This window comes from Poeciliopsis prolifica, unplaced genomic scaffold (assembly GCF_027474105.1).
Source record: "Poeciliopsis prolifica strain line A6 unplaced genomic scaffold, Auburn_PproV2 SCAFFOLD006, whole genome shotgun sequence".
Taxonomy (NCBI): domain Eukaryota; kingdom Metazoa; phylum Chordata; class Actinopteri; order Cyprinodontiformes; family Poeciliidae; genus Poeciliopsis; species Poeciliopsis prolifica.
The window spans coordinates 119867-147516 of record NW_026562381.1 but is presented as its reverse complement, the minus strand read 5'-3'; the positions used below and the strand labels follow the sequence as shown (position 1 = coordinate 147516).

The following is a 27650-nucleotide window of genomic DNA, read 5'->3' as shown; positions in this document are numbered from 1 at the left end:
TCAACAGGTTTCCAGAATTTACAACTTTTATTATTTTGTTAAACATAATGGCTCTTGGATCTACAAATCCCTGAGGCAGAAAAAGGTCCTGACCAGTTAATTCCTTGGTGGGAAGTAACTGGTCCTCCTAATGGGAGTTAGGAGTTAAGTGTTGTAATGGAAGGTTGTTTTCTTGCTTATTTGTTACTGAAAACTAAATGTGTGTAAGATTTTAAAAAGAGTAAGAAAACAAAAAACACTTTTTCTTTCTTGCGATAAGTGGGTCCAGCTTTGTGTAACAACCAAATGTATTTCTACCACTGATTTTCATCCCACCATTTAATCATGCTTTTTATTAACCTGGCTATTTATTCGGTTTCATGGTGTGAAATTTATGAATATTCTCTTGAACATTTTGTCAGTTTCTGATTACAGCATAAGCCACAGCCACGTGCAGGATTTTTTTTCTTTTTTTTTTGCTAAATGTATTGCAGTAATGGCTCCATGTTGCATGTCACTCATCATAGAGGTCATGAACAGTAGCTGCAGTGCTTTATCCTGATGCAGCACAAAGCACTGCAGCTCCTGACCTTCCCTGTGGTCAATATCTTGTTAGTGCTAACCTTTGAGATCTCGACTGCTCCTCTGAGAACCGGGAGATCTTTGCTGCCTTGGTGCGTCTCAGCTTCTGCCCTTCTGCTGTTATTGCCTTCTAATTATTTCATGCATCCCCATTTCCGCACTCTCTGATGAGCTTATTCATGCCCGCTGTCTTGTCGAGGTCGCCACATTCTGTCAGTGGAGGGTTTCAGGAAGTCAGAATTTTCTTCGCAAGCAGCTTGACGAAAAAAACATTGAAGAATTAAGTACGAGGGTAATAAAAACGAAGTGCAAGCAGAAGTGTGAATATTGGGAGGTGAGAGCATGTGTGAGAATGCCTTTGTTCATTTGTGTGTGAAAGTCCTTTTCATGCTGTCTTGTTGTTGGCTGTGTTAAGCTCAGAAGCTGCTGACCAAAGAAGGAATACAAATGTGTCACTTTATCAACATCAAAGCTTAATAATTAACAATATCCACGTAATGTTGCTGAGTATTTAAAATAACCAAATAAGTTCACCATCTGTTATTCTAAAAATATATAATAAATTGTGTTATACGATGTAAAAAAAAATAGAGCAAAAATAGTCGACTCTGTTTTGTCTTCTCTACGGGGTTCCATCTTCACACTTACTCTGACGAAAAGAGCTTCCTTCTGATGCTGTCTCTGTTTAAGACATGCAGACAAACTCTCACACCAGGGAGCCTGTGTCACTTTGTATGTTCTCTAGCATAATTAAAGGAAACATTTTTTGAACACACAACTCTTTAGACTTGATATTCTGCTCTTTTAGTGGAGTACCTTTGTCTTCACATAACCATTTATTAAGAACTGCTTCAATTTGTCCGGATCTGCCAGATCTAATTGAATTTTTAAAACAACAATTAGGGTCATGTCATTGTTTACATTATGATTAAAGAGCTTCTATGCACTCTGGAAATGTCTAGAATTTTATTCAAAAGTGTTACAAGTGCTGACTTCATTAAGGTGATAAATTGTTGGTCAAAAGTTAGATCAATCCATCCATTTTGAGCCTTTGCACTTGCAATGAGAACGCTGAGATTTTGTATTAATTTTTATCTTCAAAAAATATGCAGAACTCTCACAATAGTATATTTTGAACACTTGAAGTGTCACTATGAATTGTTGTTCCATAATGAGTTTGAGTTATATGACTTATACAAAAAGGCAGAATATCCTATTTAAGAAAATTTCATTTCACCAAAATAATGGAAAAAAGGAGCCTGTTTTTCTGTTGCTTTTTCATACCAAACTTCACAAACACTTGTAAATATATTCACTAGTCTGTGACATTTTTTTAAATCCCACATTACAAAGATTTATAGCTCACAAGATGTGTCCCTAAATTTGCCTTATATTGTACAAGTACAGGCCATTTAGTAGTGGTAATACTCTAAAATGCTAAAACCACCTTTACACCTCAGAAAATCTAATGGGTAACCAACAAACACATGCCATTAAGACACTTGCAGTTGCTCTAGTTTTCGATGCTTTTGTGGTCTCCCAAAAACCTGAAATGGGAGCTGTTTTAAAAAAATTACTATCTAATTGTTGAGTTGAGAAATTATTTTCAAGAAAGAAAGTTCGGAATCTTCCCATTATTGGATGACTAAAAATTTACTCCGATGCGACACTGAGCGGTGCTCAGAAAAATAAAATAAAGAAAAAAAAATATCTAAAACCAACAGCACAGGCTTCAATTAAAATACTAAATACCAATGTTCAAAGCAACACAAGTAGATAAGGAGAATGTCTTACTGCTGGAAAGAAACAGTGCAAATCATAAATTTGCTGAGTTGCATTGAAAAGAAAAGCAGTAGTTGTAGCTTTCACCTTTTTTATGCAGATGATATTTCAAATGTGAACTTCTCGTTCTTGGAAATGGTTAAGCATTATTTCGGAAAGATGACTATCTGGAATTATTTTGCAGATCAGTAAATTGCAAACCGTTTGTCTAATAGATGAGGCTTGTCTCAAATTGGACCACTCAACTGGCCAATGGTCCAAGTAAGTCATGGAACTTTACCTCAGTTTGCAATAAGCAAAAAAATCACAAGGAATAAATTGCATTATGTTGGATATAATCCTTTAGAATCTTGCATAGTTTCTGTTTTATTCTAAAGCTGGTTCACATTTTGAATCATGATAAAATGATCTGTCATTTTGGGAAGAAAGATATATTTTATGGACTCATGTAAGTTAATAATTATGAGCTGCTACTCTGTATTTGTCTGGGACAGAGAGGCTCATTTTCTCTAGCTATCCTGCACCGTCGGGCTGAGCTGACTGGTGTCAGAGGGAGGCAGTGTAGAGGAACGTTGAAATTTCTCTGACTTGAGAGGCTACCAGGGGCACACAGACTCTGCTGGTGACACCTCCTTAATGTGCAGGAGACGACAGGTAGACAAGGCAATACGGGAACCTAAAGGCCATTAGAAATGTGCAGGAAACGACTAATGAAGATGCTGGGCACTACCTGCCCAGAAAGAAAACACAATTTATTCAGCGGAGATTTCAGATAAGGCTGAGGTGTTCTGTATAGTTGTCAGACAAATGAAACTTAGTATTGGTGTGAAGGCAAATTAATTGACAGCATCTGTATGGTGACCAAGAAGTTAATGCATCTTGGTGGTGACAGTAGCATCTTCTGTGCCTCGTTTTTTCCCCAAGGGATTCAAATCCCTCTAGAGAACCAATCTCAGTGAAGCCATGGCAGGATTGTCTGGATTTCTCCACTGATTCCTGAAAATGGTTCACATTGCTGTTGAACTGAGACTTCAGAGCAACACATGAAGGTCATCATGATGTGATTTCAACCGTTAAGGCTTCCTGTTTAAACCTGCCCTTTTATTTGGATGCAGGAAGAAATTCTTCTGTGCAAAACTAGTTCACTTCAATGACTTAAATTTATTTCCCTCTGCAGGGTATGTGGACATGGTTCAAGGGCAAAGTACGCTGAGGATTTAAATGCATCAAATATATTAACTATTAAAAAATGTTTAATAAAAAATGCTACTAAAAATTGCAGAGAAATATATGGATTCAACATATTCACATTCATGCGTTTTGTAAGCTTCAAGAACTTCAATTATTATTATTTTTTACATAAAATGTTTATTTTAGCAGTACAGCAGGAAAATTCACCCACTTTCCATACCAGCTTATTTCTTATCAGGATTGCCAACCTGCATTGTTCCCTATTGGAAATTGGTCCATTACAAGCCAGCAATGAGATAGACAACACAACAAAACAGACATGTGCACATTCCTTAATTCACACCAAAGGGCAATCTAGCAAAGCCAATTAACTAAACAAGCTTGTTGTTCTGGAAGATGAAGTTAGAGTATTTGGAGAAAATCCAGAGAGAATGTTCAAACTCTATGCAGAAACACCTTTTAAAGCTAACAGGGACAACAAGGAGGCCGTCCAACCCTAGTCTACCATGTAGATATCTGTCAAAACATTCAGAGAAAATTACATGAAATTTTTCAAAGTAAAATAAAATGCATAAAAAAACTGATTAAGTCCTTTTGTGTTTTTGTAGCATTAAATAATTGCTTTCTCATTGCCCATCGGAAGCAAAGTCTGATTCTCCCAAAGGCGTGTATGATTTAAAAAAAAAAGTATCATTATGTGACTTTGACTTTGTGTGTACAAAACTAACCTGTTTACACTCTGACTTGCTTCCCTGATGAGAATAAACCAAATAGTTGCATGGAATGTATTTTTTACTTCAATACAACATTCCAGCTTCTTGAAACATGTTGTGTTTTGATATAGTGGATCTCCTTTCTCAATTTTTTAATTCAGTTTTTCAGATGAGCAACTAATTCATTTTCAAACAGTAATATTTTCTTGAGTCTTTGAATGTTAGAATTTTATAGATACATAAAATTTGTGCAACACCGGGTATTTTTCTTTAAGCAAATAAATCTTCTGAAAGAAAACACTCACTTTCTGCTCTCTCTGATTGTTTTAAAAGCCACTTATTGTCTCATGGCGTTTACGGTGGACAGCTTGTGAATGTGAATGCTTTGAATTTTATTGAAGTTCACATCAAACACACATTTCTACATATATATATATATATATATATATATATATATATATATATATATATATATATATATATATATATATATATATATATGGAACTCACTGAGTACAGACAGTTAAAATAGAAAACAGCAGCTGCTTTGACAACGTTGAAGTATTAATGAAGGTTTTGATGAAAACAGACAAATAATGCAGGTGTTGGATTAGAAAAGTGGCTGTGCAGAAAAACAAACACATGAAACAAATTAGATGTCTGATCATATAAGCCTGGTGACATTTGGAAACCACTCATACTTAATAACTGGGTGGTCATAACTTCATTATCACCGTTTCTTTTACAAGATGAAGGCTGCCATGAATATATCCTTGTCTCTGTATCACAATGAATAATACACACACACGCACGCAAACACCCCTACACAAGGTGGAATTTTAATATATGAAGCGTGATCCTCCACTGCCATCTATCGGTGTCCTTTTTAAATCAAAATACTCACAGCAGTCCTCCACCAAACTACAAGAGTCCTGCAGTGGGATGATTTTGTATTTTCAGACTTGAATTGCAAAAAATAGTCTCTGCATATTTCTCTTTGAAAAATATAAATGTATTGTGGTAAAGTGTGTTAAACCAGTTTGGTTCACAGCCTTTTCATTCAACCCTACAAAATTTAAATAAAAAACAATTTGTCACAGCATATAGTACATTATGTGACTCATCAGAATAAAAGCTTCATAACTAAATGAACATCTGCTTACAAGAGGTGATCATTTTTAAGTGTTAAGATGTTTTATGTCAAATTGCTTGTAGTGAAGTCACCTCATCAGCATGTGAATTAAAACAGAAGCAACCCTCATTTAAAAATATAATATCTGAATAAAACAATTAAGACTTTTATTCATTTAAAAAGTGATAAACACCTATGTTTATCTGTGTGTATATGTGTGTTTTTTCTACCTATGAGAGTGCCAATGAACTGCAGAAATGCTTCAGATTGAAGCCAGTTATAGTTGCAGTGAAGTTTATGGAAAAGAAGTTTGTCACTAGTACGTACTTTAGGCAAAATCTTGTAGGTACGTTGGTGACTAAAACCTTAATTAACTTGTCAGTCTGTTCCCATCTGTCTTCCATCTTTTCACAAGTTTGACCAGCTGGCCTAAATGTACTGGGAATCCATGATGTCCAGATACTTGGCTTCAATCATTCGAGGAAGCAAGCTGATCCTGAGATCAAAAAACACAACACATTAAAGTGATTATTTTCTTATTTGAAACAAGTGATCATGAAGGCAACTTGTTGAAACCACAAAAATGTCACATTTTATTTTTCTGAGTCATTTCTTTTATAAGTTGGGAGGTGTAGAGATTAGGTCTGAGGTAAAAAAATAAAGTATATAAACTTGTGTGTGTACATAAAATTATTATATATACTATATATTTAGTAATGTTATATTATATAAACTTACTCCACAGTCAAAATAATTCTGAGTAAAATTGGTCAAAGGCTTTTTGAAGCCATTCTGCCCCCTGCTGGCTGTGAATGTCTCACCTAATAGGGACCAGGAGGATCATCAGCAGAGGAAACACCATCTTCATGTAGGGCAGAGGATACATCCCAAATGCACACAAGATGATCAGCTGGATCATCTGCACTGCTGTGAAGTAGTGCACTTTTCTCTGAGGTACACGGCGTATGTAGTGGGTCGGAGGGTAAGATGTCTAGACAGATGGGAAGTGGATCATACAGTTAATATTCTGTATTAAATTAGATTGAGTTCAATGTAATAGCAATAGCCCAGGGTGGAATTACAAATGATGCACACTGGCAATCAGATGAAGTTTTGAAAAATATATTTTTTTCTCTCATTTGTACCCAAAGTTTTGTAATGAATAATTTCATGTGCAGCTGCGTAGCATAGTAGGCTAGTTGGGTGTTGTGTAAATGTTGTGTAGTTAGGAGCTTTTCTGAATGTCATCTGTAAAAGATTACAAATGTTGTCATCTTTGAAAGCAAAGGCATTGTTTTGTGAATTTAGTAACATGACGGTTCTGTATCAGAAATAAGACTTTAGTAGCTCTTTTCTTCTGTGCCTGATCCAGAAGTGTAAACCGCATACCAACTTCAGCCATTTGCAGTTTAATTAACTTTTATTACAATGACTATGCTATGCAGAGCACTGGATACATGCAAATAAGATGGGTACAATAACTTTGGAGCACAAATGGCTGATTTGTTAAAAAAATAAAATAAAATCCTCATCAAGGTTGTGCTGGCCTGGACAATGAGCCACATTCAACCATATGAAAACTGCTGCTGACCCCATCTTATAATATTTGTTATTTCACAAATTCGAAATGGATAGAGAAAGAGACAAGTCTTTGTTGTAGCAAGATAATCTAGCACACACAGCACCGTTGTATTACGGCAATGTTTCCTCTATTTCAGACATTATTGTTGTTATTATAGCCAGAAAATATAGTCCTCCATTTTTGTCTAAGGTCTTTGATACTTAAAAATCTAAATCGACATGTTTTTGTTTTGTCATTTCTTTTGTATGCACTATTTTTGAATCCCAGTATTTGTCATTATTGTAATTGAGCACACAGCAATCAATAACTAAGTTGTAGAAAGATGTATCTTAGTTAGTTATCACTAGATGGGTGAACCAAACATTTCGTGGTCTTTCTGCTCACCTGCTCCTTCAGCAACAAGGTCATGCGATCTACCATCTGATTTCCATCGAGTGAGGTGGCTGCAATGTAAAGGAAGAGGCCGTAGAGGACGGGTTTGGGGATCCACTGAAGAGGAATAGGGAGCATGAATGCAGACAGGCCGATCAGGATGTTCGCTACTAGTGAGGTTAGACGCGTCTCCTTGACAACGATCCTAAAAGGACAGAACAAAGCTAAAAGAACCAGCTTTATCAAAGTACTGATGCTCACCTTGATAAGAATGTGGTTTATTTTTAGCAGTGAAGAAATTAAGTGAACTATATTGGTTGGCTGACGTGTCCTACATAGTAGAAAATTTTAACTTTCAGGGTTGAAAGGATTTTGTATTGCTTAACTTCATTTGCAGTAATATAGGTTAGGTTGGTATGCTGCTGTATTGTTTGGCAGCAGTTTGGCAACTACAATCCTCGAGGGCTGGACCCCACAAAAACATAAGACTGAGATAGAGCTTCAGCTTTCTCCAAGAGCAAAACCTTAAACCACTTATGACCAAACTTTGCTTCATTTTTTTATAAAATTGCAAATACTTCTAATTTCTGTTTCAGTAACATGCAGAAATTGTCTTCTGTCTTCCTTGGATAGTGAGAAAAACATTAGTACCATTTAGATTTTTCGGGGGGCCCTGTTTTAACTTTACTCACGTTGTGTAGACATGTCCGTTCTCTACGTGCTGTTCTACTTTGGCAAGCTGACGGGCGTGTAGGGAGGAATGAGGAAAGGCAGCGTGCATCCATGGCAACCCCAGACAAGACATGAGGATGTTGATGAAGCCAGTCAGCATTAAGTCCCAGTGGAATGCTGTGCCTTTTAACAACCTGGTGAAAATGTGCATACACACACATAACGCTCCAACTTGTTTGTAAGTGTAGAAGGAGGAGTGCATCTGTTCTAATTCAGAAGCTATTACAGAGAAAAAGGATAGGACATAATTGCTGTCATACTTTCTTGTCTTGCTGCTGTATTCAAACATCAAACTGGAGCCTTACTTGTGTTCTGGTACATGTGTAAGTGAGATGACGATGTTCTGGTCGATAAAGATAAGCAGTGCAAGCAGGAAACCAAGTCCGATCGCGGCAAGTGAAGTCAGACCTGACAGGTTTTCAAATGCTGGGTACTTGAAGATTGGACCATCATGGACACTGAATACAGGAACTTATAAGAGAGAAAATATATTATAAACACATGCACAGCACAAACAAAAAAGTGAAATTAAAATCAGGATCCTTTCCTGCATGCAGGTGTTGTTTAGGGAACATTAATATTCTTGTCTTTTGAATACATCAAAAGCCACAGAAGCGTTGAATCACAAAAGGTGTTATGTGCCAAGGTTGTGTGTATAAACCTCAAGGGTAATCTTCTATCAATGCTTTGATTCGACGGCTCTGTACTCACGCTGTATGTCAATGAAAAGATAGGAGCCAATGAAGGAGAATATCACCACAGAGATTGGCAAGGCACAGTCAGACACCACGTCTCTGATTTTACCGTTCAGGTACGGGCTGCATGGGGAATAAAGCATCACATAGTGCAACTTTCTATAACTTTTATGCAGTGTGTTATACAAGACTGGATGGTATTCACACTGGTTGCTGCTGTGCTCACTCTTTTAAGATGAAAACAATAACAAAACAAGTCAAGTCAGGCTGGCACAAAAAGTTATGAACATTACATGTCTGTTTGTAATGTGAATCTTTTTCAAGTTTTATTTTACAGAAAATCATTTAAAATCCATAAATAGCTTGTTGCTTCCTGCCTGCGGTATGGAAAGTGACTTTTTGTTTTTTCTTTTAGTAAAATGAGATTCTTTTGCTGCCTCTAGTATCATGTTTGTTACAAAAGTCAATTTTAGTAAAACTGCAAAGTAATTTGTCACTAAGACTTCCTGCTGACAGAACAAATGTGTAAATGTGTTTAATAACTTAATGGTGCCAGAGTAAGAGCATAAACAGATGCTCTTCAAACTCCCCATGGAAACGTGCAGCCCTAATGTTTTAGTGAATGCTGAATTTATTTATCTCTATAATGATTCTTCAAGTTGCTTTAGATCGTTATTTAAAAGGAAGCTAAAATTATTTTTAAAAAGTCTATTTACCAATCTGATGTGAGCAAAAAGATTGCTGAGATACTTTGAACTGAAAGCGAGAGCTGATGTAATGCCCCCTCCTTTTCTCATGCCAGCCTAAACTGATGCAATACGAAGGAAACATTGCCTTTACTTAGAAGGCATTTAAAGGGCGGTGCACCTTTTTTTAACATTTATACCTTCTCTCGTTAATATTTATTCAAGAGCAATAAATCTAGAGCACTATTTCTCAAACCAGTTACTTCAGGGCCCACTATCCTGCATGTTTTAGGGTTTTTTCATATTCACATTACTGAAATAAGTACGATTAGCAGGTTTCTTCAGCACTTGATGGCATGCAGCAGGAAATGGTTTTTGAATTAGGCATACTGGAGAAGAGTTGCATACGAAAGATAAAGGATAGCAGAGAAACACTGCTCTAGAGAATGCAGTTTGGTCTTGCAGCCATTGTTTAAAATGCCTTTCACAGCCGGTTGTAGAGGTTCACCCTGGAGTCTTTTATGATTTAATTTACAATTCTGATGTTCAGAAAAAATACCACTCAGGGAGGAGACAGGTAAAGCAAAAAAACTTTTCAAAATGCTGGCCGAACCTGGTGAGAGAGTGTTTTTATCCACTAATACGCTGATATGAGCTGAAATGCCATTCATCAAAGGAAGAACACATAACTCCAAAATCAAAACCTTAATTTTGGAGACATCTGATGAAACTAAAACTGAATTGGCTGACCATGCTGAAAATGTTCAAATTTGGAAGAACAATCCAAATATAGCATTTATGGAGGTAGCAATGTGACGTGTGGGTGTTAAGCAGCAGGAAGCACATTACAATATACAGCATTAAGATGAAACATTATGTACCAATGTTGATGCATCATCTTAGCCAAAAGGCCAAAAAAATGGTGTTTAAGATGGACAGGGATCCTAAGCGTTCCACTAAATCATTTCTGAGGTTTAAAGACTCCAAAGTCAATATTTTAGTAACAAAGCTCCAAAATCACAAATTTTCAGGGGAGAGGCAGAAAGATGAAAGTAACCAACAAACCTGACTCAGTTATACCAGTTCTGAGCAAAACATCCATTTTGGGAGATGTTTGTGAAAGGATACCCAGAAAATTTAGTTCAAAATCCAATCTGAACAAATACTAAGAAATTGTGTGTAAACTTTTGAATTTAAAGAAAGTGCTTAAAAAATACTTCCCCCCATTCTAACACTTATTAAATATTTAAAAAAAGAAAAAGTTAATCCTAACTGGCCTAACATAGAAGTTAAAATAGAATAGAAGGAAGATTTTGTCTTTTTAAAATAATGTATCAAAATAACTTGTCTAAGTTGTATAAGGTGTTGCAATCTAGAAATTATTGGTATGTTCAAAGAATCAATGTAAACCTGGCTTACTTAGTATTCAAATTCTATTATGCTAGTGTCAATAGTGAAATACAATACTTAAAACTTTATTCAAATTAAGTTTGTTTCAAGCAAAGTATAAACCAGGTGGAGGAACAAGCCTTCAAATTGAGAAATGGAACCATACCTCCTCTTGATGAGGTAGAGTGCGTAACCCAGCCACAAAGTCCCCAACATGAGCAGCAGACAGAGAATGGGCCTTTCTCTTGTGCATTCCACCAGCGTCTCTGGCAGGAAGACTAATATTTTCTCTTCTGAATGTTCAAACAGTGACATGTTGGTCCCAATTTTATGCTCCAGCTTGGTGGATGTTCGGTTCTCAAACCCATCCAGAATCTCATTTATCTGCTGAAGCACCACCGTTTTGTTTGTGGTTGCCAATGTTGGCCCATAATAAAAGTGTTCAAAAACTGTGGAAAAGGATGTGAGAGGTTAGTAAGAATATTTGGGAAACTGACATACAAATTTGCTTATTATTGTTGGAAATTTTTGTCTTAAGGAGCGTTTCTTGTAACTTGACAATATTTTTACATTTTATTTGAGTAATTTGAGTAATCAGTATTTTTCAATACCTGAGAAGATATGTGATTAACCATGTTTTCTAGTCAACATTATCTATAAAGGACAGATTCACAAAATGGCCAATGTATCCAGAGCTTTTCTAGACTTACTTTTGACGGTGCCTTTCACTGCATCTCCAACAAAAGCTATGGAGATGAACAATGCAATGACCTCTTCTGTTGAGCTATGAGATAAAGACAAGAAAAAAGAATAACAAGTCATGTTTTATGTTTTTATTTTCAAAAACACAGACATAACAACCTATTCAAGGCAACCTAAACAGAAGGTATACCAACAAAAAACACTGATTAATGATGGCGAAGCCAGAACATTATAACAAACAAAACTTTTTCTTATTATTGATTTCACTTCAGTAAGTGGCCCCAGGGGTCAATGGTTCTTTTAATGTGTTACAAATCAAAGTCTGTAAGGAGAAAAGGAGTCATGTTGTGTATTCACCGTTTGAAGAGTTTCATCATCAAGCTGACATTGAATAAGCCCCCGAGGATAAGGAAGAAGCTGTTCCATAAACCGATGCAGGCATAGAAAGCATCAAAGTCCAGGCCGTAGTCATCACAGATACCCCTGATAACTATGAATTATGTATACAAGACAGAACTCGTAAATATGTTTTTTTTTCAAAATCAGAAAAGTTTTTCCTGTAAAACTACTTGGAAAAATGTGTAATTATCTGTCTTAATATCATAGCAGTTTTTCAGCCTTTCTATGAATCTTTGTGTGTAAACTGTAAAATGTTTTGTTTTTCTGTTGATTTAATCAAAAAATTATCTGGTAAAATGAAGTCCACTTCTGTTTTTATTTTCTTTTTTAAAAAGAATTACAGAACAACACACACCACTGATGAAAATGGCCAGTGGGGCAGTGGTCAGAGGAATGACCAGAGGGGAACCAGCAAACAGAGAGTAGATCACTCCTCCAATGCTTTGGCCAACAATGGTCTTCTGAACATCTGTCCATGCAAAAAACAACCATAATTTTGCATGTGATACATAAAAATAGTGATGTATCAGATAATAATAAAGATAATGTCAATACCTATTTCCCCTCTTGTGCTTTCATCATTCAGAGAACCAAAAGCAATTGCAGGCAGGAGAATGGCAATGTAGAGGAAGATAGCTGTGGTGGTATATTTCAGTAAACAGCGATCCTTCCCTGTCATCCCTGTTAATTGGTCAAACAAAGATGTAAAAACCTCAAACAGAAACTTATCAAAAAAAAGAAATTTACAATATTGTCACACCGTCTGTGAAGTCTGAAGGATAAAGAGGCAGTCGCCGACGAAGGTCATCATAAACACCTCGACCGGCTCTGAAGAAATCTCTGCACTGTGAGACACAAAGCAGAATATAACAGCAATTTAAAGGCTTTTGTTTGTCTGTACTATACAAAGTACCTCTGGCCCAGTGTTTCTGTGTGTAGCTATGTTTCTTTCCTGCAGTTAAGCTAAAGAGAGATCTATTGCTGCCATTATCTTTGTCTACTTTTCACATTTCTTTCCCATGGAAAGCATAACTGGCCCAGAGCCTCTCTGTTTAGCTATTTCTCTTTCCTGGAGACTTTCCATGATTTGTTCAGCTAAACTTTAACAGTGAGATCTTGAAACAGATTGAAGACCTTTTGTAACAGGTCAGATATATGCTTGTTTCTACAAAGTTTCTGGTATGGTTACGATTGTAATCAAATACAGTTTTTTCTTTTCAGTGTTTTACAAATGCTTTTGACTGAAAATTTCCACATCTATCTAAGACCTTTTTTTTAATACTGACTTCAGAGTATTCCTAATCAAGCAAATCATTTCTTGTGTGACCAAGACTTTGAAGGATGTTTGCAACTTTATTTTTAAAAAAACGTTGAGCGAGTTTACGATTCAATTATCAAGAAAACATATTGTGAATCTACAATTTTTTTGAAAAAGAATGCTAAATCAATCAAAATGTGGGTAATTTTTAAAATACCTATAATGAAATGTAGACATTAGATTGGGAAATGTCCTGGTTAATCACCAAGAGTGATGACAATTTGAGTGTATGCTTCATATTTGGAAATACAATTTTTCTATATGCATGCTAAATAAGGTGTTTAAATGATGTGCAAGTATAAAATGAGCATAAAAACAAATGTACCAGATTATTTTGTTTGGTTTGTAGTTTACAATCCTGGAATTAAATCACAGTGTAAGAGGCAGCCTGACAGCTACAATGCAAAGTGTTGTTTTCAGCCCAGTCAGATCAACAACCTGTTGGGAGCTGCAGCCTTTTTACAACCCAGACCAGTATGTTCTCTCCTTTCAGCCTTTGGGTGTTCCTTCTTCTTCCCCTGCTTAACACAAACATTTCCTCCAAATTTGAAAACTCCATATAATGAAGTAGTTTATCGTTGCACTGAGCTGCAGACATTTTGCCTTCAGCATAGTGAAGGAGTTGCCAGTTTTTTCTTTTTTTTTTTTTTTGTACTGTTGCCCAGCTGCTTCTCATTCTACCAGTCTAGCTAATAGAGTGTACAAACAGGATACTCAGATAATTTGGCTCATCTAGTTTACTTCACCACATCTTTATATGCCTGGATAGAGCCAGAAAACACAAGGGTGGTCTCCACATCTGGAGAGTTTGAGAAGTCAGTACAGAGTGTAGTATAAGGATAAGGATGTTCCAGCAGACATCTTCTTGTTCCTTTGGTTAATGCGTTTTGGCATTCATTTATCACCCTTTTGTAGCTATATATGGTCTCTTATAGCAATAAATTCTAGACTGATTACACACAGAACTGCCTGTATTATGAGTCTACACTTTTATTACACACCTGGAGTGCTTTTCCTCTTCGTGGGTCTGAGTCCTCCACTTCCTCTACGACTTTCTTCTCACTGGCGACAGAGAGCTGGTGTCGCTGGGAGACCAGCTCCTGTTTGAACTCCTCCTGAGTTTTGGTCTCCAGAAGCCTTTGCCTGAAGTCAATGTCAGAGAACATCGTGGCAAATGTCCTACCCAGTTCAACAGCTGTCTTGGTGCTTTTCTGCAAAACATTGTTCATAAAAAGGAATTTAACAGACGGAAAGTGTCCTATTTACATAATAGGACTTTTTCAATCTCACATTTTTTGCTAGACATCATCCTTAAGCGCAATGATTTTTCAAAAACCAAAAAAAATGGCTGCTCAAATCTGAGTTTGTTGTCTTTCTCTAATCCACACATGGTCAAAATTATACATACCAACTCCAAAAAAAACATACAGTTCCACTGATATACAGCTTCCCCGAGCAACGTCCATGTTAACAGAAAACTTTTTGTAGTCATAAACACATTTCTGGGGAGTTTTCTGGGTTGCTGTTTGAGTATGATTCTCAGCAGAATTGTTCATTGAAACAATTTTTGATAGGGTTGAGGTCAGAGCCACTCTAAAACCCCAAAGTTAACCTGCTTCATTACTTAAAACCAATTCTTATGTTTGTATTACATCATTACTGGAATTTGTTGGAACATTCAACTATGTCCAAGTGATCACCATCTACCTTTAATTTGGACACAGACCTGCTTCTTCATTATTTTATCCACTGTGTTCAATTTATGAGTACCTCTAGTCACAACATGCTGCTACCACCACCATGCTTGACAGGTAACATTTGTTGTCATTTTGTACAACTTACAATGTATGTAAGTCAAGTTAATAGACTGACAGCTGCTCCAGCTTTTACTCATTTGACCATAAAACTTTTCTCCAAAAGACAATTGGTCTTTTGGACCAAGCAGACATTTGGATCAATGTATTGATTAGAAAACAGGACTTTATTTCTCGATCAGTGAAAAAAATAAGGTTTACAGTAGCCTTCTCAAAATCACAAGCAACATCATAATATCCCAGAAGGTGGAATCTTTGATAAATATAAAACTAACCAAAGACTTGTGGGATAAAATCTACTCAAATAATCATTTGATAAAAGAACTATTCAAATTCATCATTAAAATAATGGAATTATTCAAATGTTTTTGCTCAGGTTTGTTCATACAAAGTTCCCAAGGATGCTCAAAGTATTTGGTTTACAGTTTTTGCTTTACCGTTCTTAGTGGTGCGAGGATCAGGATAACATAACGGGCCTCGCAGCAGTTGACTCCCCAATTTTGTGGCCTCTCCAGTCGGGTAATACAAACATGGCGCCTCTGTAGGTTTCTCACATTGGAGCTTTACAAAAAAAAAAAAAGGAATGCTGTAGCATTTAAAACTTTGAATGATCTGACATCACCATGGTAGAATGTAAATATTCTGTGATCACAAACATGGTAAGAAAGGATAATTGTCACAGCTAAACTCACAGAATACAAAGCCAAGACTGCTGATAATGAATACCGGTTGAAGTAGCAGTCACACCCTGAATAGTCTCTAACAGAAGGTGAACTGGAGAAGCAGAGCAAATGAAAAGATGAGACGGTTTTAATCTTTATTTTGCAAGAAAGTAATTGTGAAAACTTCCTTTCTTCACTCACCATTAATATCTCTGCCTCCTGCATCTGTGAACAGCGAGTTCATCACCTCTTCTACGTCACAGTTGCCCTGGCCGTCTTCCACCATGTGAGCAATCATTCGTCTCAGAACCTCATCCAGAGTGGCAGCTTTTTCATCCAGAAGGATGCTTGCCTGAGAAAGAAAGCTGTCCAGATCTCTGTGGGCACGCACTTCCTCTTGGAAGTTCATGGGTTTTACATACTGATAGGAAGGAGAACAGAATATATGTGATTAAGAACTGCAAAAGGAAATTGGTCATCTTATGGGCCTTATACGAGAAACGGATCTCAAGACATTTCAATTTAACTGAGTGCTTGAAGAGATATAATTTACAGTACTTCCAAGAAATGTCACAGAAATATTGAAAGCTGAAAACTAGTTTTGCTAATCACTTTACTTCACTCTGACTTTGTTAAAATAACTGATTTTTTTCAGGCAGTTACTACAGCTACCTCTCTCAGAAACCCCAATTTATTTTCCACCTGGGTTTTACACAGTCACCCATTTATGCTGCTGAATGCTGATATATTTTTTGGACTCTATTTTAGTACTTTTGATCATTTGGCCCTTTTTGATTATCATTCTGAGACAACAAAAGTATTATGTCAATGGCTCTTTATTGTCATTGTTTATCTTACACAACTTTAAAAAAAATGAGATCTTGGTCTTTCCAGCTTGTTCTGAGTAATAAAAATAAACTATGCCCTTCTTTAAATTCCAGATTCCTTATTCATGTATCAGTTCAGAAACTGTTTACATTGAGTCAATGTTGTACATGAGAGGCAATTTGCTGTGTTTTTTGAATCTTGAAGTTAGATTTAAAACATTTAATGTTTTGCAGTTTTTTTGTTTTTTTCAAAAAAAAAAAAAAACTGAGAAATAAAATCTTACTTTTCTTGTTGTGTTTAAAAGTCCATATCCCGGACCTTCAGAATCTGTATAAAGAGAAGCAAATAAAATGCTTAGATTTTGTCATCATATCCAAACTTTTTCTAAAATTTCCAGTTTATTTTAATGCCTCATTTAAAGCAATATTTCTCTGTTGTTTCTTAGTTGACCTGAGTTGCTAAATCCACAAGTGTTCACTTTCCAGAAGAAACTCCCATTTACAAACCTGAAACACTGAGGTGGATGTCATTTTCATAAATGTTGTCTGTACTGATGGTAGGTGAGTCCTGATCTGAAACTTCCTTCTCTCCATCCTTCAGCTCTGTGGATTAAAACATTAAAGGGCAAACACAAAAAACAAACAAGTCTCAGTCTTTGAAACACATCTCACTCTGTAGTTTCAGCTTTGGCACAAATAATTTGTTTTACAACGGACATAATTGCATAAAAGTAGCCGCAAATGTCATTAGAGAGCCTCCGAAGCTGCTGCGTTATGATCACACTGAGATAAAACTGCTTTTTGAATCAATGGGATGCTAACCACATTAGCAGCATCTCCAGTAAGGGACAATTTATTCTGCCCTTCCTCCACTTTGCCATCTGTTGACAAGAAAACAGCAAGAGGGAGAGAGAGCGAGAGACCCAATAAAAAAATCCCCCTCAAACCAGACATGCTGCAATATAACAACAGCAGCCTCTCGTAAATTCCTTTATGTATAGAAGATAAATATGGGTTTTTGATTGCGAGTTTTATGGGAGGAAGAGAAACTGCCTCAGAATTAGAAAATTAACCCTTCACAAGCACGGCTTTGTGTAATGATTATTCCTTCAACTCATCATTAACTCAGAGATCACCTGCCTCGTTTTTCACCTATTAATTAACCTTCCACCACACAGACAATGGACCGGCTGTTCACAGCAGGATGTGAAATCAGTGAGCAAAGAGAAACTTTGATATTAGCATAAAGAACCAATTAAATACATTGATGCATGTATCATCCCACAGGAAAATACCTTAAATAATATTTGATGAAATGTAGAGCACATAAAGTTCATAAGAGGTGAGAACCAGGATGAGAAAAGCAGTATCAGTAAACATTATGTGTGGATGCAGCTACATACCCATCTCCTGGAAAACATATCCATTCTTAGACCTCCCAGTGGATGGAGCCTCTGCGGAAGTGACAAAATAAACATGTTTACGAAGCTTCAGGCTCAGTTTCAAGCTGGCAGTCTCTTTTATTAAAGATTTTTATTGTTGTTTGTATTGTCTGGAAAGTCACCATCCCTCACTTCAAATATGGAAAGGTTAGAATCATATGAACTCTACGCAGAGGAGAATGATGAAAAAAGTTAATCATCCAAAACTTTGAGCAGTATGAGGACCTGTCTCAAAATGTAGGAGTGCTTTTTCAGAGAAACTTTATTTTTTCCCATCTTTATGTGCTACAACTGGAAACATTTCTGCCAGCAGATAAAGTTGTTGTTAATCTAAAGTTTTTCAATACATGTTAACACTACTTTTCTTTAAAGGTATTTAGGTTTTTTAGCTGTTAGTTGTATTTTCATGGTTTATTATGCAAAGCATGAAAACATAGTGGGATTTAAGCTGGCAACTGACCAGTGACTTCCAGGCATCATTTTCTATCTTCCTTATGTTATTTTGATTGGTTATCAACAGTGAATAAATGCAACATAAATACAGTGTAATTACAATATTTTCAAGTAAGTTTGTTTAATTTATCTGATTGCAATAGGGGTGGGTGGTCTTCTCTCTGTTGAAATCCTAACAACACCTACAATAAGGGTGCTCTCTTAAAAATGATAAACTAACATGTTCATGTACCCCTGAAAATTATTAACCCTTCTCTAACTTGCACACATGAGTAAAAATTCTCATTAATAGGTTTACTAATTACCCATTACCATTTGAGCTTCCTGAATAATTTAGATCCCACTGTGACAACTTGACCTTTGAATTTTCTTAAAAAGCGAATGGTGGTTGTGGGTCAGAAAAATATTTGGGAGGCTAAGAAAACAGCAAAATTCTTTCACATTTGGTTAGAACAAAAACCTGATGCCAGCTGTGTGCAGTGTTTGTATAGGCGATCATGTATCTTCAAGGTGCTGCTGCAGCTGTGCTGAAGGGACTTTATTTTTCTTTATTTTTTTGCCTTTGGCAGAATTTGGCTGCAGGGGCTCTGGAGCAAGGCCATATCTCAAAACTGATTAGACCTCACATTCCCATGCCTCCTCCACATCACAGGAGTCTGGAGACAACAGGGGACCCACGGCCTTTTCGCAACAAGCAGTTTGATCCTAACTTAGCTGTGCAGAGGATTTTCAAGATTTTTAAAAGTCTATGGTCAGCTTTAACGTTAATACTCTCAACGATAGATGCAGCAGAGATTGGTATTGAAATATAATGATTTTTAAAGTGTTGTGCTAACAAAAGTGTCACTTAGGCTTTAAAAAAATATGCAGGACAATTAGAAGTAGGAAATGACAGTTTTATCTCCTCTACCTGCTGTTGTTTGGTCAGAAGAGAGTGCAGGAAGAAAATTAGATTGTTTTTGTTTACCTGCTGTCCTGCCAGCTTCTACCAGTGAGTCTGCTGGCAACCTGGCCCACTACCTCAAACATGGTGCAGTCTTGGGACAGAACAGTGAGGCTAAGCTGTGACTTTTTCCACAGAGGAAACCAAAACAGTCTGCTCTGCTTCTTTGACCTTGTTTATTAAAGGTTTCACAGCACTTTCCTCTCATGGTACCAGAAGGTTTAAATTCTTATTTCCCTGTTTATAATTCTAGTCTCTTTTTATAGCTAATAATAACTATTATTATTATTATTATTATTATTATTATTATTATTATTAGATTTTATATCTAATGACCTTTCTGTCAAATTTATGTATAGGTATTCATCAAAAAGTAATGTATTTTTACTAATTGCTTTTTCGTACATTTGATTACAACTGATAAGCTGGATTGTTTGTACATCAAAACAAGTCCAAAGTATTTTGAGCATTTTTTAATTACTAAATGTTGGCACAATTTTATTGAAAAGCTCCAAACCAGCAGCACCAATCAATTTCAAGTGATTTTCTTGTTTTATAATACTATATACTATAAAAACTGCTCAATTCAGTAAAGGCTACTTTTGAGAACTATTAAAACAGTGTCCTTGAATAAAAATATTGTCAGAAATGTCTTATAGTTTTGCTTTCTATTGAATAAAAATAAAAAATACCTTTACTTGTTTCAGAACTTTGACTCAATACAGACTGGGGTATGTATTGAGCTATAATTACCACCTCTGGTTAGAATATGGAAACTTCATAATTCCCTTAACAATAAAAAAAATTTTCCCACTTGGTCATAATCTTGATATATGTTGTGCACCGTGTTAAGTGTGGAAATGGAGGCACGTTTTCTGTGCTTTTCTGTTGTCTGTTTATCAACAAGATTGAATAAAAATTAGGATACCTGACCAGACTTGATAAAAGACGAAGTTTGGGCAACAGAAGACTCAATAAATATTAAACACATACCTAGACAACCAAAATAAAAGGATTCACTAGTCTTTTATTAATTTCTGTTTGTTGAACTTCGAATCTGAGATTCTGTAACCCTGCTAAGCTATTGAACATGACTGGGTGTCTGTATTGAGGGTATTTTCTTCAACAAAAAGTCCAACTTAATAAGGATTGTTTTATTATTCACAGACTCTGTGTTATCTGAGGCTGCAAAGTGAATGTCCTTGAGCAAAAACAAAGAAAAGAATGCTTGTTCATTCTCTGGGAAAAAGAGAGACAGATACAACATCAAGAACTGTTGGGTTAACTTAACAAACCATAAAAATTACTACTTAAAATTAACCTAAATATACTAAAACCAACCATAACATAAAAATAACTACTTTACTAAAGACATGACTCAAATTTCAGGTTCCTCTAATGTACCATGAAATGTTCAAAATTTCACAATGTACACATTCACATGCTTTATTGTTATAAAACAAATACCAGGAAGCAGGAACTGCAGCTCATTCCACTCAAACACCTCAGAGGATGCAGATAAGGACAGACTAATGTGTGTTTATCTGAATCCATGAAATTGACTGCTGGACCAACTTTAATCAGTGACACATCAGATGCAGTATAACAGCTAGAGAGCATATCTGAATGCCTTTTCACCCAAACTAGACATCAAAGGGGTTAATTTGACATGTGGCACTAATCCCTGTACAACAGATGGGATTTAAGGAGCCATTTCTCAGTAATTACAGGGGTGACTTATAAATAGCCTTTATGTCTGATCATAAAATCAAGTAAAAAGCAAGGGACTGATAAAGGCTTAATGTAAATAATCTATTTTTTTTTCCAAGCTGAACTATTATACTACATCAATGTTAGTCTTGAAATTGTCTAAATGAGAGTTGGAATTCACTAGATTAGAACATTTTCTGCCAGTTAATCTTGATAATCCTTGACCAGTGAAAAAAAAAACTAAGCAGGGTACTACCTTAACTTTTTAATGGAGGAGCAGAAAGATGGACACATATATTTTGTACTTTGTACTATTTTGTACTTTGGTCAAACTAACACAGACACATTCCAACTAAGAGTTCTTGGAGACAAACAACAAAGAAACGTATCATCCTGTTCCAGCTGAGAGACAAAAGAATTTACAGCCTGGCATTTAAAGGTGAGACAATCTGAACAAAGATTTTGCTCAAGTGCTGCTTTATTAAGAATGAATATAAAGTATAATAATCAAGCATTTAAAAGTTGCTGTTGTTCTGTAGTTATAGTGCATTTGTACAGAAGAAAATTTAGGTTCTGCCTGTTTTTTTTAAAACACTTGATGAAAGTGTCATTTATTGCTATGATGTAAATATTGACTCATATGTCCTCCTGGCAATGAGACATATTTTTTGTCCTCTGTAACAAAGGGGTTTCTAAATAAGGACTGAACAAGTCAAAAAAAAAAAAAAAAAAAAACAGTAAATAAAAATAATTAGAATTTCTTCCACAATTTATACCGTGCATAAAGTTTTGTTTAATAAACACTAACATCTCACTCAGACAAAAAGCTGGGTTCTGTAAACAGGCTTTCTCATACACTTGACACTGCTGGCTCAAGTTGCATTATGAAAAGATCTTCTCGCCCCGTTAAAACCCCTGTGAACTCACCAGACGGAACAAAATGGAGGACTTTTTTGGAATTCATGTTCTTCAGGCTTTCAATAAAGATGCTTTCCATGAGTCAACCCATTATCCCTCTTCCCTTCATCCACTAGTTTTTCTTTCTTAATATTTTTCCCACACACACATCATGGGTTTGGACACTGAGGTGAAGTCACCTCCCTGCACCTCCTCCAGGAGAGCATGGGAGGGGAGGGCAGAGAAAAAAGATTGAGAATGTGAAACATTTTTTTTTTTTTCCTCTCTGTTTTATACTCTTGAGTTTAAGAACTAGAGCATTTCAATAACATATTTCTAAAGACAGACAGGTATTTTCTTTTATTTCTTGTTTCTGTAACATTTAACTTAAGTTTCAGATGCCACAATAGGAGCCTCCTTTTAGGACCTTACAATGAGGTTTATAACATTAGATGAGTGCTCGTCCCGTGGTGCACCAGTATCATAATTTACTATATTTGTGGCAAAATGTTTTTACTGACTCAAAAAATTCCTCACGTATTCCTCAGCATGATCAGCACATTTTTGGAGGGATGGCTCGCTGCTGCTGACAGAATGTCCGTGTACCTGAACATTTAACTCGCATTCAAAACTGCCAGTAAATTCAATAAACATCAATAGGTTCGTCAAGCTGTTAAGCGTTGCCTGAAAAATGATAAGTAATCAAGCATGGTTTGACCAATGTTTGCTTGATTCAAAAGGAAATCAATCTTGGTATGCATCTATATTATGTCGTCTTTTTTTTTTCGTAGCAACATCTCATACCGCCACAACAGTTCAAACCTTAGATAAAGAACAATCAGCAGTGGCATTAATCAGTTTAAAAAATACATTTTCTCTATAAACACATAATTAATCTGCTAATATTATGCTTAGAAGGACAGTTTCTTTAACTAAAACAGTCAAGAGCAACAACAGCAACACCCCAACTTAATTTGGTCAATCACAGTTTTCTGATAGCAGTGTGCAAAGACACAAAAAGCTACATCAAATAAACATTGTCCATAATAGCAAAAAGGACTTTCAAGCTTATGGAAATACACAAATAAGTGTTTAACAGACTATATAACTCCATAACTCTGAGATTTTCTGTTAACATGAGATCAGCAGATCAGACTTATCTCTTGTTTGGGTATGTGTTCAAAAAAGGGGTTCAGGGGTTGCTGCAGAAAAATGTTACTAAAAAGCAAAAAGTTTCTCACTCAAGCCTTTTGACACACTGGCTTATTAAAAGCAGTAAATATTACTAGTTTGTCAACTCTGAAAACTGTGGAAATTGTTTCTCATAAATGTTCTGATCTCAAACTAACTAATAATATGAAACCATAGCCTTATCTTCGTCGTACACTGCCTAGTACGCCCTTGAACTCACGTTTTGTTAGATTGCAACCAGAAATTGCAGTGCATTTCTTGAGGATGGAATGTGACAAAATGTAGAATTTTGAAAATGAAAACTATGCATGTTTTTTTTTATGTTTTTTTTTTTTAATAAAACAGGAAAAGTGGGAAATGCATTCTCATGAATTCCTTTTCTTTCTGATATCCTGAAATGCAGAGATAACCCCGAGTCCATTTGTGTAGTCAGTGCAAACGCAGTTGTTCTCTGAAGGCCTTTATTAAATGAATATCAATATATGAGATTCTAATGATGACAAATGTTATTTATTCTGATTTCGGTGTTGGCTCCATGCTGCAGTCCGTACACTAGCGCCATCAGCTGATAACAACTGCTACAGCATTATAAAGTTGGAAATACGATGCAATCTAAGTTGGGCATTCAATATAGTGCCATTGTGGTTTAAAAAGGATGCATTAAATAAGTATGCATATATATTCTCTGAAAACACTCTTGATAAAATGAATAAATTAAATAAAAATGAGATCTAAAAAAACACAAAAACTGTGAAAGAAATGTAAAATTGAAAAGGAAAAGCAATATTACTTAATCAATGAAACTAACTCAAAGAATTTCATAAAAAGTATTGATTTAAGTAAATTTTCAGATTAATCTGAGGGAATAACGAGGTGTAAAAAGAAAACTGAGCTCAGTGTTGTTTTGGCAAAGTCTAATTATCTTATAAACATATAATAGCTGTCAGCCTTGCACAAATTGATAGTTTTTTCAGCTGAAAAAAAAATCACATTAAACAAGAATACAAAACCAACCCTAACATTCTTGATCACCAGACAAACTTGATCTCACTGCCATTGCTGCGCTACAAATTACGATCCTTATAAAAACTTTACAGGTTGATTGTAAATAGCACCAAAGGTCGTTGTGGAAAATACCTTATGCAATCAGAAAAGTTTTTATTTCATGCAGGGGAGCTTGAGATTTATTGTGGTGGTGGATGCAAACAAATCCAAAGAATCCTGCTTAGTTTATCACATGGTGGTGGCAGGTGCAGGAGATCAGAACGATGAACTAAACAATGTTCTTGTCAGATTCATGACTAAACAAACAAACTTAACAATTTAATAAATAAAAGTGGACGTGAGCCTGCTGTCATCTTTATGCCACAAGATGGCAGCAGAGTCTCTTCTGAAGTAGCAAAGAATCATCTTCCTATCATGTCATGCAAACAGCAATGTCTGTAGAAAACATGTTATCTCATTTTTAATCCCTAAACCTTTTATTGTGCAAACTTTCAGTTTTGGGTGACCTTGATTATGGTCTTGAGAGAGATTAATTATAAACTAATCCATATGGAAATCTTTGAAGAGAGCAAAAATGTTTATTTCAATCCATAGAAACAACATGCTTATAGAGTAACAATTACTGAATGTTTCTTTTATAAACAACTTTACATACATGAGTATTTACATTTCTATTCAATTATGCTTTAAGCCATATTACCATGTTTTCTGGACTATAAGCCGCAGTTTTTTTCATAGTTTGTCCGGGGCTGCGACTTATGCTCCGGAGCGATTTATGTGTGGAAATTAACACATCGTTATATCATATCACGTGTTATTTTCACACTAAACCACAAGAGGGCGCTCTAGGCCTGTGTTATTCTATTTTCGGAGTTATCAGAGTTTTTTAAAAGCAACACGAAGATGAAGACTTAGTGATTTGGAGTGACACGGTTGGTTTGGTAAACTTGTTAGCATGTTATTTATGCTATAGTTATCTGAATAACTCTTAATATGTTATGTTAACTTACCAGGCTCATTCTTAGGTCGTTGTTTGTCATGTAACATTAGCATACCGTACAATTATTCAGCCTGTTATTTCCCTCAAAAATGTCTTATACTCCAGTGCAACTTATATATGTATTTTTCTTCTTTATTATGCATTTTATGGCTGGTACGACTTATATTCCGGTGCGACTTATAGTCCGGAAAATACAGTAATTGGGGTAAATTGAGTGAGTATCTTAAGGTTTTTGCAGCAATTTGTTAGAACTTTGATCTGTTCCTCCACAACTGGATTCAGTAAGTCCAATTTGTAGCCAATTTGACAACACATACTTAAAACTTTGAACATATATGGGACTGAGATCAGGGCTTTATAATGGTACTTTGTTGTTCTAAAGCCAATTTGTAAACAATTTGGCAGTACACTATGATCATTGTCCAATTGGAAGACCCATTTGAGTCCAAACTTAAATTCCTAACTGAGATCTTACACTTGTGTTGTCCAAAATCTTTTCATCTGATGTTATGTAAAACACTGTCCTGCAGCAATATGCTGCCACCACCATACTTCACAGTTAGTTGTTGTCAGGCTCCTTCCTTCGCCCTTCAATTGTACCAATGCTAATAATGGCCAAACAATTTTAGTTATAATTTTAATTTTCAGCAGTCCACAGGACACATCTTTAAAATGTAAGGTCTTTGCCCCTGAGTGCATTTGCAAACCATAATCTGTTATGTTTATGGCTTCTTCATCACTTAGTGGCCTTTTAGTCCTGGGCTCAACTGACTGTGAGCCCAGTTGCCTTGTTGCTTAAATATTCTATAAATATAAACATGACTTGACTTAATCAGAGATGTAAAAAGCCACGGCTGGACTTTTATAATAGTACAGTGATGTAAGTTCAGTGTGTTTATTCTTCTGAATTTCATTAAAGTAATGAAAAAAATATTAAGAATTACATCACTCTTATTTTTAAGACATAAAGAAGAACATCTTGGTAATACCGTCTGACCTGATACAGGAAATGTTTAGTCATTATGTGTGGGTTATGTATGTGTGTTTTTCACCTGTGTGCTCATATGAACTGTATGAAGTCAGTCAGTTTCTGTGAAACATTAATAAAGTTAAACTCCACAAGAACCTCAAGGCATAAACTGGATCAAACACTCTTACAAAACCCCTGAAAGGCTAATGCTATAGGTGTAAAATAGAATAAATACAAAGGAAAATGAATAAAAATACTTCCTACGTATTTCAGGTTAAATCTATAAACAGTCTGTAACAGCAGACAGAAATTAAGCAGTGAATGACGTATAAGAGCAACTGAAGTAATTTCTGACAAAACTATAAATGTTTAACCGATTGAATGTCAGATCTTACAGTGATCCTTATTGCAGTCAAACATTAAATGTGAACACACGTGTGGACAAACTGTGCTTGCTGACTTTCCAGATGAGAGGACAGAATCAACCCTCTGTTGATTCTGTCCTCACACTGCAGCTCATGTACATCATGAACTGAGATTTTAAAGCTGTGCTATGGATCAATAAACATCACGCTTAACCTATCTGATATTCCACGGTTCTGTAACTTTAAGTCTTAAAGATTCAAATTAATGCATCATTGGAATACTGGGTCAAACTGTTTAAAGAACCTCCAAGTATATTTGTGGGACTTATACTTATCATTAACACACTTTCCTCTCTCAGCTCTCGCTGCTACATTCACAACCATTAACTAATCTATTTCTACACATGAAAATATTAGTTGGAGAGACAATACTTAATTGTGTAACTGAGAATGAGTTCAGAAATACTGTAGAATGGTCACCATGTCAGGCTTTTTATATAAAAAAGCAAATATTTTGCATTTAACATCATTGCATAGCCCTTACCTTCGGCATAGCGATTCACTGTGACTCCTGGCATCTCCTCTATTTCCTTTTTGCTCTTCATCAGGCCTTTTTATTTTGAGTTTAAGCAAGAAGTGAGAGAGGTTAGTTAAGAAGGAGATGAAAATTCAAAATTCTTCTCTTGCAAGAACTGCAGCGTGAGTGGACTCCCAGACAGACATCACAGTAAATGGGAACCGGGTCACTGCAAATGAGTAACATCTTAATGTCTTTCCTGCCGATCACAGACGATCTGACTTGCACAGATTAAAGTAATAAAGAGGTTTGAGGTGGGCTTTGGGCAAAGTAGAACGATAGAGATGAGGGTGAATAAACTATTTTTAGCACATGCTGGCCATCTTTGATGTTTGATTTTACTGTTTTGTGATTTGTTGACATGAATGAATCCTTCCTACGTTTAATTATGAATTCCACCTCTCTTTTTACATATCGTTCCTAGAGAGCTGCTGTTTTTAATGATATTAGTCACGTTAACAATTATAGCAACGCAAACAATTTAGAGTACTTTCAATATTCTGAGTTAAATGCAGAACACTGTTGCAACATTGTTGTACA

General features: G+C 35.8%; 1 protein-coding gene across 1 annotated transcript; it reads right to left on the bottom strand.

Annotated features, from left to right (window-relative positions):
• Positions 1-4727: 4727 nt before the first annotated feature.
• Positions 4728-27208, bottom strand: LOC129360820 (solute carrier family 4 member 11-like). Its single transcript, XM_055031256.1, has 20 exons — positions 27078-27208; positions 17961-18011; positions 17065-17160; positions 16842-16885; positions 15932-16151; positions 15761-15842; positions 15506-15629; positions 14256-14465; positions 12697-12781; positions 12492-12617; positions 12292-12405; positions 11895-12027; positions 11546-11619; positions 11002-11284; positions 8777-8883; positions 8371-8536; positions 8026-8199; positions 7346-7538; positions 6201-6370; positions 4728-5875 (listed from the first exon to the last, which is right to left on the bottom strand). The coding sequence occupies exons 1-20, from the start codon at positions 27136-27138 to the stop codon at positions 5809-5811; spliced, it is 2580 nt and encodes an 859-aa protein (XP_054887231.1). The 5' UTR covers positions 27139-27208; the 3' UTR covers positions 4728-5808.
• Positions 27209-27650: the final 442 nt, after the last annotated feature.

Coding starts and splice junctions, on each gene's coding strand:
- LOC129360820 (XM_055031256.1), bottom strand. CDS start 27,138: ATGAAGAGCAAAAAGGAAATAGAGGAGATGCCAGGAGTCACAGTGAAT. Junction 12,406..12,491: donor AAGCACAAGAGGGGAAATAG/GTATTGACATTA, acceptor TTGCATGGACAG/ATGTTCAGAAGACCATTGTT. Junction 7,539..8,025: donor AACGGACATGTCTACACAAC/GTGAGTAAAGTT, acceptor CTGTCCTTTTAG/GATCGTTGTCAAGGAGACGC.